At 35.7% G+C, this 14,171-nt stretch overlaps 5 protein-coding genes across 5 annotated transcripts; 3 read left to right on the top strand and 2 right to left on the bottom strand. All coding sequences in view use genetic code 12, as the record gives it.

Annotated features, from left to right (window-relative positions):
• Positions 1-5,843: 5,843 nt before the first annotated feature.
• CORT_0B09120 (hypothetical protein) lies at positions 5,844-6,169 on the top strand (the record flags this gene model as incomplete). Its single annotated transcript, XM_003868003.1, has 2 exons — positions 5,844-5,883; positions 5,973-6,169. 2 exons carry the CDS (start codon positions 5,844-5,846, stop codon positions 6,167-6,169), a joined length of 237 nt encoding a protein of 78 aa, XP_003868051.1.
• Positions 6,170-6,729: 560 nt separating this feature from the next.
• CORT_0B09110 (hypothetical protein) lies at positions 6,730-7,058 on the top strand (the record flags this gene model as incomplete). Its single annotated transcript, XM_003868002.1, has 2 exons — positions 6,730-6,757; positions 6,820-7,058. The coding sequence occupies 2 exons, from the start codon at positions 6,730-6,732 to the stop codon at positions 7,056-7,058; spliced, it is 267 nt and encodes an 88-aa protein (XP_003868050.1).
• Positions 7,059-7,913: 855 nt separating this feature from the next.
• CORT_0B09100 (Cue5 protein) lies at positions 7,914-9,506 on the top strand (the record flags this gene model as incomplete). The annotated part of the gene is made up of 1 exon (XM_003868001.1): positions 7,914-9,506. The coding sequence occupies one exon, from the start codon at positions 7,914-7,916 to the stop codon at positions 9,504-9,506; it is 1,593 nt and encodes a 530-aa protein (XP_003868049.1).
• A 213-nt stretch (positions 9,507-9,719) lies between these two features.
• Positions 9,720-11,036, bottom strand: CORT_0B09090 (hypothetical protein; the record flags this gene model as incomplete). Its single annotated transcript, XM_003868000.1, has 1 exon — positions 9,720-11,036. One exon carries the CDS (start codon positions 11,034-11,036, stop codon positions 9,720-9,722), a length of 1,317 nt encoding a protein of 438 aa, XP_003868048.1.
• Positions 11,037-12,943: 1,907 nt separating this feature from the next.
• On the bottom strand, positions 12,944-14,122 carry CORT_0B09080 (hypothetical protein; the record flags this gene model as incomplete). Its single annotated transcript, XM_003867999.1, has 1 exon — positions 12,944-14,122. One exon carries the CDS (start codon positions 14,120-14,122, stop codon positions 12,944-12,946), a length of 1,179 nt encoding a protein of 392 aa, XP_003868047.1.
• Between the last annotated feature and the right edge of the window lie 49 nt (positions 14,123-14,171).

Here is a 14,171-nt window from a genome sequence, read left to right as displayed (position 1 = left end):
AGTAATTAACAAAAAACCCACCTTTATTTAGAGTTTATTATTACGCAAAAATATAAAATTGACTTAGTAATTCTATTTTTACATTCAATGCACAATTAACACAAAGTAATGGGATAGAATAAATAGATATATATATATATATATGCACATACTACTATTATCGTAAAGAAAAAGCTATGCAGGTAGAAGAATAATTTTGTTTTAAGTGATCCTGCGTTGCATATGACATAGAATAAAAATTAAATAAATATTATTTAATTTTTATTTTGTGAGTTGTTGTTGTTGTTGTAACCTATTGTTTAGCTAACACAAAGTACCTGCATATAAATTCATAAGCTCTAGCACTTTAGAGTTTGTGTAGCAAATGTTTCTTAAAAAATCGTGCATTAACTCCAATAGCGCCAAAACAAGATGAAATCCATTTTATGTAAGGAATGTTAAATTCAGCAGAACAAAAGTGGCAACAAACTTTGCAAGTATGACCTCATTTATCAAATGTGTATGGCATCTATAGAACATAAGTGATACACAAACAAAGTAACTGTCAATACTAACTATAGCCATTTGCTGCTGTCTCATTCTATTGTTCAGTTAGTACTATATTTGCGTTAACACTTGACACATTGTCGTCAGACACGCACATGCAAGAACACCAAAAATGAAAAATAATAATTTGGATGTGAAGAAAGACAATCCCTGCCACTATTTTAACAAAGGCAACGGAATATGATTATTCCACTTCTTGGAGTACACCTGTCTATTGTTATTGAGTATTTGCGCAGATGATTTTCGGCCGAAGTTTAGGCGGACATTTTATTGTTAATGGAAAGCTAGGTGACAAGTGACGCATACTCTAGTAAAGAAAGTGGATGACGAGTAATTTCCCAACTGGAACATATCGTGCAACCACTGTTACGCCTTGCGCCTCAAGCAAGTTAATCAAAAGAGTGTGATTGGACTTTTCCCCTCAAACTTTAATTTGTAGGCGCTTAATTTTCTTTATCTAGTGAAATTGCAAATCGTAAGAAATTTCGGTTCAAAAATGAAGACATTCTTGGTAAATCTAGACAAGGAAAGGGAGCAACTTGTCAAGGAGTAATACCCCATCACAAACTTCGCTTGACAACAAATAATCCTACATCAGAAAGTGCACCACTCATTAAGCCCTCATCCGATGCAAATAAAGTACAAAAGAAAAGGTTTAATATCCTTTGCAATGGGTGTGTTTAAGGAAAAAGGTTATCGAAAATTTGTAGATCTCCATGAATACCCGGCGCCATTTTTATAACTTTATTCTTGTATTTTATTTTTCATATTAATTTATTATTTTTCTTATGTTGCTTTTAATACAATTAGACGCCCGTACAAGAGATACAAATCATATTTCTCACTTACTCATTCATTTCATTTACTTCGTTCCCAATTGTTTTATCAATGTCATTTTTGTGAGCCAAAGATTTCCATGTTTACATCTGGACCTTTTTGTTTGCCATTCCGACAAACCGTTTTATTCTTTGGACTTTAGTGTAACTTTTGCTTTCACTTACAATAGGAAGTACGTAATTGAAATTGTCAATAATTACGCTTTATAGAAAGGGCAGCTTGATTTCTGACATTTCCGCCTTTTGATGAGATATTATCTTTGTCCTGTAGAACGAAAATATTTTTATTGACATATTTTTCCCCGTGATGAATGTAACCCTCTGGTTTAGAAAATATTATTCAATTAAATATTAAACAAACTGTCTTTTCTTTTTGTTCGTAAATGGAAAATATCTCACTTCCACGGAAAATCTCTTACACTCTGGTTATGATACCTTACTTTTGTTTCGCGGCACAGTGAAATAGATTCAGAGATTTGCTTTTACCCTCTCAGAGCGTAAAAAGAAAAGCTCTTCTTTCTTTTTCTTATTGTCTTTGAGACTTTTATTGTGTCTATTACAATTGTTCTAGACAATTACTAACTTATATGTTGAGATTTGCGCTTGTGCGTTATTTTTAACTCTTTGCTCTGTCCTTGCAACTTATTCGTGGGCGCTTTAGTATAACGTTTATTGTTCGTGGAAGCTAGGGAAGTGTGTATACCCTCCTATTTTACTACGTCTTAGGATATTGTGTCATCTATCTGTTAGTCTGGAAACACACACTTTTCTTGTCGTTGATGAAACTTGGCAAGCGAAATTTATAATCACTGGTGACTAGATCCAAGCATTGGTATTGTGTGAGAGTAAGTGGGGCCACAAGAGCGGGAGAACAAGATTAAATACAGCCTAGTAGAGATGTAAACTTAATTCTCTTTCTGGTCAAAGAAGGGGGAGTAAGTTTGGGAAGTCTTGACCTCTCCTTTGTATCAATTTCATTATTGCACGTGCAATTTCTCATAACCCCTTCTCACTGGTATCTTCTCTTTTCCAATCACCAAAGATAAGCTTTCGATATCACTGATAAAAAGTTTGTATATCGGTCCGGTGTTGTAGCTTTTACTAGAAAAAGAGTTACATCCTGATAAAAAGCAGTTGATAACAAATGAGAAATGCCACAGTCAGTCGGTTCGGAAAACTAAAACTACACAAGTAAAATTTTCTATCTAGAAAACAAGTGCAAAGAATTCAGTAAAAACCTTATTGTTATTAAGGAATTTACATTGTTTTGCAACTTTTTGATTGATCGGATCGAAGCACTGAGTATTATTTCTGCAAACCCAATTGTTTTGGAACATCTTTTGTGTAGAAACAATATAATATGCGCTATTTTTAGAGAAAACGTGGGTCATTCAAAATTTCAAAGGGTTATATGGGGTCAGCAACATATGAAACATCCCTGTACAAACCAACTTAGGACACAAGAGGAAAGTGCTTGTGGATGAAGTGCTCATAGTTTTTGAAAACCTGCGGAAGTATTGTGCGAACCAGCAACGTGTTAGATGAGTGGGGTGAGGGGGGGAACCGCACTCTCCATAAAAATATGGAGATTTCGAAACAGTCAAGATTGTGTCAGCTCTGACACATGAGCATATCACGGCAAGGTTATTGGTTCTAAATTTCAATAAAATAAGGAAAAAATTTTATTGTTCTCATGCATGGAAAAATCCTTTCCCGACAAATTTCTGGAGTCAAAACTGATAATTTGTCTCGCCGTAACTGCATATTGACATAAAATAACACAATGGGATTAACAAATTGTCGTCTCGTCTACTCCTTGCTCCTCACAATTTTTAATAACGGCATAATGGTTTAAGCTATGACGTAGAGAAGAAAGTTTAATACTGTAATGTTCGAACAAATCCTAACTAATTCGTGTATCAACAAAAGCTGAAGCACTGAAGAGCTAAGGCTCATAAAACCATGAAAAAACATTTATAAATATCTATATTACACAAATATGAAAATGTCTGGAAGCATTCAGATTGTATGTACTGTTCAAATCAGCTAAACAGGGTTATTTTTACATGCATCTTGTGGTAAATACTTGGCGCTCGAAACTACGTCATTGTCAAACAATCTTCAGTCTGGTTGACGTGATGAGTTCAAGACTTCTTCTCTTGCCTAGCTCTCGCAAACTGTCTCCATCCAGCAAAACACAAATGTACAAGGAAATTGTTATCGAAAATACAGTAGCTTTTGTGCTTGCAGTACATGTGTCAAGATTGTCAGAATTTCACCAAATCAAAATAGAGAAAAAAAATGTCAAAACCATTTTAAATTTGTGTCGGATAGGAAAATAATGAAACTGATAGAAATGGAAAGATTTTTTTAGCAGACGAGAGAGAGCAGCGAGGATGCATGTCCACCAACGCCTTACAAAATATGGGGATTGTGTATGAGGCGTTATTGTTTCGACCACTTTTATTGTTTTTCCAATCACATGGAATTGTTAGACTCATCGAAAAGTATGATTTTCGGCGAAAAAACATCTTGCATGGCAACTACTTACAATGTGTTCGACAGGGTAAATTTATGAAAATTAGTATACAAAGATGTAGAATCCTTCCAATACCCGTGGCAAATGGCGGGAACGTATCGTTGCGGATCTCTTGAGTTTGTTTTTAACTCCTATCTCGCATAATCTATGTACCACAAATTAAAGTATATAATGAAAAATAACTCAAAAACTGCGCAATTTGTTTTTGAACATACACACGACGACACTTCTTCTCTTTGTTTAAAAACTATTGTAATTGAAATAAATCTCACAATCAGATTTATTCAACAACGTTTGCTTTGTTTTAAGTTTGGAAAAACCAAATCTTGACAATTATATGCAAGATGTACTAAAAAAGCGGATTGTTTTTCTAATTCATTTTGTAACTTGAATTTTATTATTTCTTTTGGTTTGCGCTTTTTTTCCTTTTTTGAATATAATACAAAGATTTTCTGTTTTTACGTCTTCAACAACATACAATGTAACTTGGGGGTTGGGGGAAGGGCTGATGAAGGAAGGAGAAGAACTACAAAGCATTCTCAATCTGATACGGACAGATAAAGTTTGCTCACTAATCGGGGACTTTTGGTTTGGTGTGTACATCTATTTGTATAGTTTGGTCCTTATTTTGACCCCTCTCTGGTAATTGCTATTGATTCTATGATTGGTGATCATCATTAACTTATGGACTTACTCTCGTCAGATTAGTTGATGGCAGGGACTTGTTGCATCAATCAAAACCAGCTAAGAACACTTTTTCAATACAGTTTCGTGCAGATACGGAGTCACCTTTGGGTTTGTAACCAATGTCACAGATTTTTATAAGCAAACAATGCAAAATTTATAACGTTCAACTCCAAGAGGCTCATAACCAAGAATCATCTGATTATATAACTGACTTTATGAGAGTCGACATAAACAGTGAATCCTAATTGACATCTAAGCCACTATAGGTAGCAGTTATTTCATAAATCAATAACACCCACAGCCTTTACAGTAGTAGTTATTACTACAGGTGTTCCAAGCTTGTTAGTGGAAGTTTTATATGTGGCTTATTATTTCGCTTTTGAGTTCAATTTTTAATTTTATACACCGGTTGAACCATTGATGGGTTTACTGTCATCTAATAAATTCTCTTTCTAGAATAAAACGCATTCTCTGTTATATCTAAACTTGGTTGCCATGTCATGATAGAAAGTGGTTTGAGCTAAGTAGATCCATTGTTGGGATGAGTGATCAAACAACGGAGCACAATTCGGACAACACTCTTGGACATGATCTAATTCTTGACAATAAAATAACGAGATCTGTGAGACGACGTCAACAAGAAGACTATTAGGGGTCGGAGGTTGAGAAGTAGAACCAGAGTATAGTGCATTAATCAGATTTGATCACTCCTTTGATGAAATTAAGTTTATTAGAAACTGTAGCTCAGAAAATGAGCATTTCTGTAAAAACGTCGCGAGAAATAATACCCCGGAGATGTTCTAACATAGTACGGCAACCCTCTAGCATTCTACAATGCACTATAGACATCCAGACTCGAAATAGACGGACTTTGCTTTTGACCTACAAGGAAAGTGTTGCCAAAGCTGAATTTTAAAATATAGATGATGGCTTCTGATGGATAACTTAGGTTCCCAATTGAACAAGCATTTCCAACATTTAGTCCCCTCTTTTTAAAACTAAACGTATTTTCAAAACAATAAACATTTACTTAATAAGCTTTATTTAAAACAGTAGCTGCTCTGGTATAAAATATTACTCCATGTTTACTCAATCCTGAGATCCACTTGATTTGGTACAATTTTTAAGATCAAATGGTAGCACTAGTTTACCTTCGAAACAAAAATTTTGTTAAACGAAAAATACAGTTTCAATTCCTACGAACCCTTTGTCATCGACTGTGTATAAATAAAACCATGGGATCATCAGAAAGCTACACATTTCCATCAACTATACGTATGTGTCACTTTTACCTTAAGGGGTTTTGCTCGGATAAACGCTTTTTATCATGAGAGACGTTTACTAACAAACTCCAATTTTTTTAGCTTCCCAACAAGAATTGGATGATCATAATGTTCCATTCTACTATAGAGACAAATGTGCTTCGAACTTGATTGAATATTACAAATGTCTTGATAAAGGTACTTCATTCTGCAACAAAACCAAAGATGAGTTTTACAAGTGTCAGTATTATTTATTGAAAGGAAGATTGGATAGTTATATCAAAGAACACCAACATTAAGCTCCATTCGGTGACTCATGGAAGTACCCAACCCATCTGATAGTGGAGAGAATATGACATGGGAGACTACGAAGAAGAGGAGCAGTTGTTTGCATCGGTTCACAAGGTTTGCTAAAGCAGTGGAATTCGAAAGATAAAAGTTGCAACTGATCGTGCTGAGACAATTTGCTGTATTCTATAAACGCTTTAATGTACAATAGTTAAATGAGAAAGTCTTGAGATTTTGACGAATGCAATGATGCTGCCAGTGTAATTGATTATTGGCAGCTATGGTGTGACACAGCAATAGCATTTGCTCATTCGCACTATCTCTAACCTCTTATATATGTATCCAGTAGCAATTAGTTTTCTACACTACTGTTTGCAGTCATACTCCATTGAAGATTGTTAAACCTGCACATAGAGTATGACTTTGCAACAAATTTTATTGGTCCTCTGGCTGAGGAACTTTTTTAACCAAATTTACACTACCAAACCACTAATAAAACTTTAGTGAGGAAAACGAAGCTTCAGTAGCTCTGTTGATCAAAGAGAATATCTATTCATCAATATACACACAAATGTCGGTAACTCAGTTTCCACCGCTTCGTATGTATTTTCACACAACTTACATCTTCAGCTCTTATGGCCGTTTACTAACTTTTGTCTAGTTTCCGAAGATGATTGTCAAAAATATAAAGTCCCATTGAAATGGAGAGATAGATGTGCTGCTTATTTTGCATTATATCAAACTTGTTTAATCAGACAATCAGCCAACTCATCAGTCGATTGTAAACATGATAAGCATTCTTGGGAAGAATGTGAAAATTTGGATTTGATTAGAAGAAGAAAAGAATTACAACAAGTTAAGGAACAAAGAAGGGAAGAATTGGCTTCTGCTTCGTCGTGAGGAGAAAAGAACTAGGTGAAGAAGGGAAAAGTTTCTGCTGTATGCTTTAAGGTGTCCCCATGAAGAACATATGACTATTGCAAGGGAATCAACCACTGAACGTACAATCTCAAATAATTTGTATCATAGATTTAATGAAAACAAACATTGAAAACTATTTATAAGATAACTTATAACTCTAATACCTTACAACTTTACTGTTCAATGTGAATCTGCAATGAAGAGCTAAAGTAATTCGAATCACAGTGGAAAATTCGAATTCAATTCATTAGAACAGATTCTTCAAGATGTACATAAATGCCCACCTCTCTTTGATATTCCTCCGCTGTCCACACTCTATATTCATCTTTGATATATTACAAATATAAAGCTCTAGCAATTTTCGGAGTTATTTAAAATAAATACTATCAAAGAAGGGAAAAAGGACATCAAGAAGAGGGTTGAAAGTGAAAAATTTCTTTGCAAAACAAAATTTATAGGGAAGATGGGAAGGGGCGTGTACAATGGAGAAATTTGTATTTGTAACTGAAGAGGAATATGAGGGAGGCAGTACATTACAGACTTGAACGTCAAGGATCAAGTTCAAAGTTGCCCTGTTAACTGCTAGGACTTATCTCTCTCTCGATAGCTATTGGGACAACCAGGTTTTGGCCGATGTAAAAATGCAACCACTTTCGTTCTTACCCCTATTGACAACAACGTTGAACTTAATGGAGAAGATGGCAAAGTTCACCAACTTATAAAGAATGTCCGTTTTGCTATCTACCTTTCATCGTACGGACAGAGGTCAATTCAATGTAAGCCATAGAGGAGAACAATCAACTTTTGCAATAAGTGCGGCGCGTACTCCGTAAAATGACGTCGAAACTTTACGCCACAAGAAAAATAATAATTCCCAGAGAACAAACCATCCAACTACAGACCAAACATCGTCACAACCACAAAGATCACAACATAATCATGGCAAAAGGCAAGAAAGACGATTTGGAAACAGTATCTGCTGAACCATTGGATTCAATTGATGATTCCAAATTGGAAAAGAAAGAGGCTAAGGATAGTGGGGTCAGTGAAGCAACAAACAAAGACCAGTCAGATGACAACAAATCCAAAGACAATGAAAGAGAAGCACCTATTGAAGATGTACCACTTGGTGATGATGAGAAAAAGGATGCTGCTGCAGACTCATCCAAGGATGGTGCAACCAAGGAAGCAACAAAAAAGTCGCAATCAACTGATTCCAAAACTTCCAATACTGAAGAATCAGCACCGCCGGCACCACCAAAAAGACCCAAGGATCCAGTAGAACAAATAGTTCAAGATTTAAAGGATGCGTTTCCCCAAACCGATGACAAGATAATCACAGCAGTCCTTATTGCATCTCAAGGTAATCCCGAACCAGCATTTGGTGCATTACTTTATTTATCTGATCCTACATTCAAACCTGATATTCCAGTTTATCCCCAACATCAACCAACAGCAAATCCTCGTGCTGCTTTTGGTAGTGGACTAGTTAGGAGCAGAGCACCTAGTGATACTTCACATACGTTTACTGATGATGAGATATTGGCTCGTAAATTGCAAAAGGAATTTGAGTTGGAGGATGAAAGGCAAAGACGTAGACGTGAAGAAAAAGCAAGACAAAGACAACATCATGGGGAAAGAAGTAGTCGAGGAGGTGCAGCACCGGCTAGTAGCTCCCCCTCAAGTCGTGAACGTCGTCGTCGTGATGGGGATGATTTTAATGATGATGATGATTCTCCTGATGATTTTGAAACTATAAAGGAAACTTTCACTCAGGGTTTAGAAGAAGCAAGAACAACAATCAATGGGTGGGTATCTGGACTTGCTAAGAAATTCGACAATGCGGGTGGAAACAACAGAGATTCCAAATACGAGCGTGCAAACGAAGATTATGACTACAACTATGAACATCAAAACGAAAGACGTGGTCAACAACAACGCTCCTCACAACGTCCACCACGTCAACAATTTGGTAGTAAATCACATCGTGATGGTGGTAATAATTTTGGTAATCTAGGTGGTGGTCGATACTATGATGATTGGAGAAACAAGAATAATCGTACTCGATTTGATGAAGATCCTGAGATTATAACTGGTGATTTTCAAGATCAAATTACCATTACTGATAAGGATAGTTTGAAACTGGAAGATAATAATAAAAAGAGCAACAAAAGTGGTGTGATAAAGAAGAGTGGTGACAAAGATGCAGAGGAAGAGGAGGATCCTGAGACTACTCCTAATTTACCTCGTCGCCCAAGGATGTCAAGTGATGTAGTTGATGATTCAAGAAAGGGGCATAATTCTACCACAACTAGTGGAAATAAGACAATCGGTGGTGGCGGTGGTGCAGAAACTACCGATAATGCGTTCCTGGTTGATGATAGTGATGATGATGATGAGAATAGTAATTTGGTAAAGAGCAATTAGGCTAGTTTACTTTTGTAAGTTTTTTTTTTTTGATTTATATTTGTATAGGGTCAAGTTGGAAATTTTGTATGTTTGTAAGAGATGTAAAAGATTTCAATAACTTATTGGTAATATACTCTGTTGTTTGAAATTTATTTCAATTTGTTATATATACTTTACACACAAGATAGGGAAACAAGGAGAAGCTAATCGAAGCTATTCAAGAGCTTAAACCTAAATGACAAATTTAAAAGGAAGGTCGTTTTTGTTTGATTTATTTGATTCTGCTTGTAAATCAAGTGATATATTAGCCAAAGTAGGATGATATTTTTCCCATTGTATATATGGACAAGTTACAATTGGAGTTGGTTCAGGTAAATCCAATTGATTTCCACCTTGTAATAACTTTGTAACAAATTTAATTGTATCTTCTTTTGAAGATGTATTGATTTGTGATTTGAGTTGTGATAATTGTACAATGTCTTGTTCAATTTGCTCACGTTGGTTTTGAATTAGTGTTAAAGTGGATGAAAGGGAAATATAGTCGGTGTTTTTCGATAATATATCAGACAGCAGTTGTTGTTGTATTTCAGATTTAGCTTCCAGAGCCATAGATTGTGATTGTGATTGTGGAGAAAAGACTTGCTCCATTGGTGATGTTTCAACTTCGTCCACATTCATAACATCCTCATCTTCTTCGTCATGTTGAAAAGATTCTGGTGGAGTTGAGGGATATACTGACACCAATTCTTGTTCCTTTTGTATTTGCAATTGTTGTTTATGTCTAGCTAATATCTCTTCTTCCAAGTCGCTATCATCATTCTTTGGTGTCAACAATGGTGAGCTCTCAAACCCCTTTTCTTCATCATGTGGGAGTTTAAAAGTGACTGACTTGCAGCGCCTGTGTTGATGATAACGTTGCTGTTGATGGTTTTGGTCAGCACTGTCGTTGTCAACGTGATTTGACATTGGCTGGTTAAAATATTGGGATTTCTTAGTTATTTCCTGCAACATATATTCTTCATCTTGATTCATAGCTGGTGGTGACGAAATATCAGTAGGTGAAGGCGATGTTTGACGATGTTGTTCTACTTGATGAGTATAGTTCTCTTGGTCACCAGAAGAGTGAAGTTGACGCTTAATCTTGCACTTTAATGGGGGTTGTGTTTGCGCTCCTTCCTCGTCTTTTGCCCCCTGTTTTTGCCTCTGTTGTTGTACTAACATCTGGTGTTTCAGGTTCAGTCTAGTGACTGGTTTGTCAGGAGTGGAATTAGTAGAAGACGTCATTGACCTCTTACTTTTTGGTGTGCTGATATCGTCATCATTCATATACTTCATGTCGTTAGTCAGTTGCTGTTGTCGCTGTCGACGCTGCCACGAACTATTATTGGTGTCGTGATGACGATGAGAATTGTGTTGTTGTTTCTGTTGCTTGTGGGTAGGGGTATTGGAAATGTCACCCAACTCATGCAACTTTCTTTTGGTATGAGTAGTGGGGGACGGTGTATTTGTAGTTGTTGTATGTTTTTTCAAAGTAGCTGTCGACACCATGATATTCAACCCTTCTGATTTTATTTTCTCTGGTTGCAAACGTTATACTGGTATTGTATAGATTTGTATAGACGTATAGTCGCAGATGTGTTGCGGAAAATGTTAAAGATACAATGAAATTTTCTATGACGAAAGGGAGGGGGACAAAAAAAATAAAAAAAAAGACAAAATGAAAACTCCGTTCAGCCTCAAAAACTAAAAGTTGCTTTTGTATATAAAAGTATCAATTGCCCTGGTAAGGATATACGTATGTGTATAATGTAAGTTATCTCTGAAAAAGGAGTGACAAAGATAACTTTAGTATCCCAGTAGTTTGTAGTAATAAAAATGGGTGGCAAAATAAGATTAAATGTTGATGGAAAAAAAGAACATGTGGAAAAAGAGATTTGTGGAAATTTCTGCTTGTCTTTTTGTTATGGTTGTTGAAAATGATGAAATTGTAAAATATCTAACATGAACACAAAGTTATAATTCCATTGTACTTTTAGACACGCATACACTACTACGCTGTTCATATCATATCATATCGTATCGTATCATAGCATAACACAACATAACATGGCATAACATGGCATAACATAGCATAACATAGCATAACACAAAGTTTGTACAACTACACACTACCACTTATAAGCAACAAAGTATTAAAGTATATTAGCACATAGAGTAGTACTAATATTCCCAGTTGGTTTATAACTCAACGCGTTTGATTAAATAGTAATCGTTTTGCAGAGTATTATTGTGTGATGGAAAATAGGGTATGGGAGGGGAGTATGTGTGTACTGCATATAGTAACAACCGAATAACAATAACAAAGAGAATGCTACTTTTTACACACAAGTAAAGAATAGTTTATATACAGGAGTACATAATATTAACACATAACGCATAGAAACATCAAGGGTGACCTTTATCTCTCGTATTTTGAGTCCATTTGTTTGAATTGGTCTGTATAACTTCTGTATATATCACCCTTATGTTTGTACAGGAACTCCCCCATAACTTTAATTGTAAGTAGGTAGGTTAATGTGTCACACGCTCTACACTTATATCTAGTAATTTATGAGCTTAAAAGAACACACCAAAATCAAAGTTGACTTTTATAATGATGTTTATCACGCACATTGTGACGCAAAACTCTTTGACACATAATCCTATATTTACCAGATTTTCCAAATTTACCTAGTTTACCATAGTGCTAACTTATTTAACGTATAAGTATATATATTAGTAGTTATAACTGATACTAAAAGAAGGTGCTGAATTCATCAATATGTAATCACCAATAACACACATTTAACACATTTAACACACTAGTAGATCATAATGACCGATACCGAACTAGTAAGTATGATGAACAAAAGAGTCGATTCATACAGACAAACAAATATATTGTACCCATTCTGCAGCGGTTAGCAGAATTTCCGTTGGTGGAGATTTTGTCGAATATATTGGTGCAACACCAGTAAATGGACTAGAACTAATTACAATTGAAGTCAGTGCAAGGCCAAGAAAGGTAGATGTTATATGGGAGCTATATGATTAGTACACTGACACGTACCCTGTACTAAGTGTTGAATATGTACTGGGTCCGATGCTTGATCCTAATTGGCCTAATCATAATATAGATGAGATCAAAAGCGGATTAGATAGGTCAAAAAGAAAAATACTTCTCGGTAGAGATTGTACAGGTTTTTGAAATGAAGAGACCTGGGCAAGGGATGAGTTTTAAACAAAGGTTCCTACTGCAAGAGTAAACTAGGCTTTACATGCACAAAACAAGCTAAATCAAACTATTTTCAAGTTTTGCAACCACATGTACAAACTTTATTCGTTTATCCTTAAAAACGTTATTTACAAAATATGTACAGGCTGTCTACTTCTCCAACTGCTCCAACTATTCCAACTCACTTTCTAGGTAATTGCTTGGACCCGGTTTTATTCGTTTTATCACCACTCAAATACCCACCTACTTTACCCACATCCAGTTTTATCTCGCCCAACATCAATTTATACCTCCAAAACAATCCATGTTGCTGTCTCAATTTTTCCTTTTTCTTTTTCACTTCACGATTAATTATACCAACTTGTTCATCATAAGGCACACCAGCTTCTGCTTCTTGAAGTGTTTCTTTACCAAATAAATAATCAAATACTCTTCCATCAGACCAAAAAAATCCCTTTCGATCAATGACCCAACTCTTCAGTTTCAAAGAGGAAACCTTTTCCCGTAATACGAAAAAAAAGAATCCTTTATCGGAAGTGCCATAAAAACCTTTACCTGTCCAAACACGTGCTGTTTTACGACGACTCAAATTTTCTAAGGGGACTGTATAGACTGGAGTTGGTCTACCTGGTATTAATGGATGGGAAGTGAATTTGATATATTCTTTAGGTCCTGGTAAATACCACATTCTTCTTACTAACTTTGTGGGGAATATGGCAGCACCAGCAGCGGCAGTAAACATGGTAATTGAAGGAATCAAGTACATTGCCAATGAAAGAGCCCAATCTCTATTTCTTAAAGCTTCGTTAGTTTCTTCTTTTTCATTCTCGTCATATTCTTTACGTGATATCCAAAATGCCCATTCAAATAAAACACACGCATATATGGTAAACATAATTGATAAACAAAAACACATGAGGAAATATAATCGATGAGGTTCACTTTCGTAAATGAGTTCCGGTTGCTTCTTATTCTTTAAGATATTGATTACTTGTTTGAAAGTATATTGTTTACCCACTTGAGGAACACCAGGTCGTGGTAACAAAGTTGGTACATTTTCCTTACCAAGTGGGAATTTTGGTACACGGTCTTTGACCGTGTTGGTTTGCGTTTGCTCACCCGGTATATGAAGTTTTAGGTTTTCCCACTCGCTCTTAGATGGTAGTTGTTTCCCAGTAGTAGGATCAGTAGGTAATTGTGTATCATTCTTTTTGATTGGGTTTTTGTTACTTGATGAGTTTGGTTGAGGTAGATTTGATTTGAATCTGGTAAAAGTCAATGGTGCGAAACGGGTTCGTATAGGAGCAAATGCAACAGGACTCACCCCTATAAGCAAATTTCTAAACCCCACACAGTACATGGCTCAAGTGGTCAATCAAGAATCCTTCTCTGAGCTTCAACTTTTCATC

Source organism: Candida orthopsilosis, assembly GCF_000315875.1.
Source record: "Candida orthopsilosis Co 90-125, chromosome 2 draft sequence".
NCBI lineage: Eukaryota > Fungi > Ascomycota > Pichiomycetes > Serinales > Debaryomycetaceae > Lodderomyces > Lodderomyces orthopsilosis.
The sequence above is the reverse complement of the archived record's forward strand: the minus strand, read 5'-3'. Positions and strand labels throughout refer to the sequence as shown.